At 57.7% G+C, this 558-nt stretch overlaps 1 protein-coding gene across 1 annotated transcript in view; it reads left to right on the plus strand.

Annotated features, from left to right (window-relative positions):
* Nucleotides 1–112: 112 nt before the first annotated feature.
* Nucleotides 113–558, plus strand: part of LOC104158916 (exostosin-1c-like) — a gene marked incomplete at its 5' end in the record, with an annotated part of 821 nt that continues 375 nt past the window's right edge. Inside the window, one exon of the mRNA XM_009696685.1 lies at nt 113–556. Within this exon, the coding sequence (XP_009694987.1) occupies nt 113–556 (444 nt within the window). The remainder of the gene's footprint in view (nt 557–558) is intronic.

Raw genomic sequence — 558 nt, forward strand, 5'->3', positions numbered from 1 at the left:
AACCTATGCAGACCAGGAAGAAATACATTTTCCTGACTTTCCTTGCCTCTTGGCTCCTGCTTTTCTTCTTTGGAGGAGACCAGCTGCGCCGTTTTGCTTTCTTTTCCGGGAGGAAAGCCGAAGCCCGGAGGAACTGGCCCCGCTGGACGGATTGGTCCCTCCTCAAAAGCTTTGCGGACCCCGAGGAGCTCCAGAGCGATGGGGACCCCTCGCTGCCATCGCCCCAGGAGCGGCGGGCGGCATGGCTGAGCGTCTACAAGAACAGCAGATGCCGGATGGAAACCTGCTTCGACATCTCTAGGTGTGAGAAGCACGGCTTCAAAGTCTTCACCTACCCCCGGGAGAGGGATCAGCCCCTCTCGGAGAGTTACGGCAAAATCCTTACCTCCATTGAGCGCTCTCGCTACTACACCCCGAACCCCGAGGAAGCCTGCCTCTTCATCCTCAGCATCGATACGCTGGACCGCGACCATCTCTCGGGTCAATACGTCCATAACGTGGATGAGAAAATCCGTGGCTTCCCGCTCTGGAATGGCGGCCGCAACCACCTCATCTTCA

Source organism: Cariama cristata, unplaced genomic scaffold (genome assembly GCF_000690535.1).
Source record: "Cariama cristata isolate BGI_N322 unplaced genomic scaffold, ASM69053v1 scaffold39703, whole genome shotgun sequence".
Taxonomy (NCBI): Eukaryota; Metazoa; Chordata; class Aves; order Cariamiformes; family Cariamidae; genus Cariama; species Cariama cristata.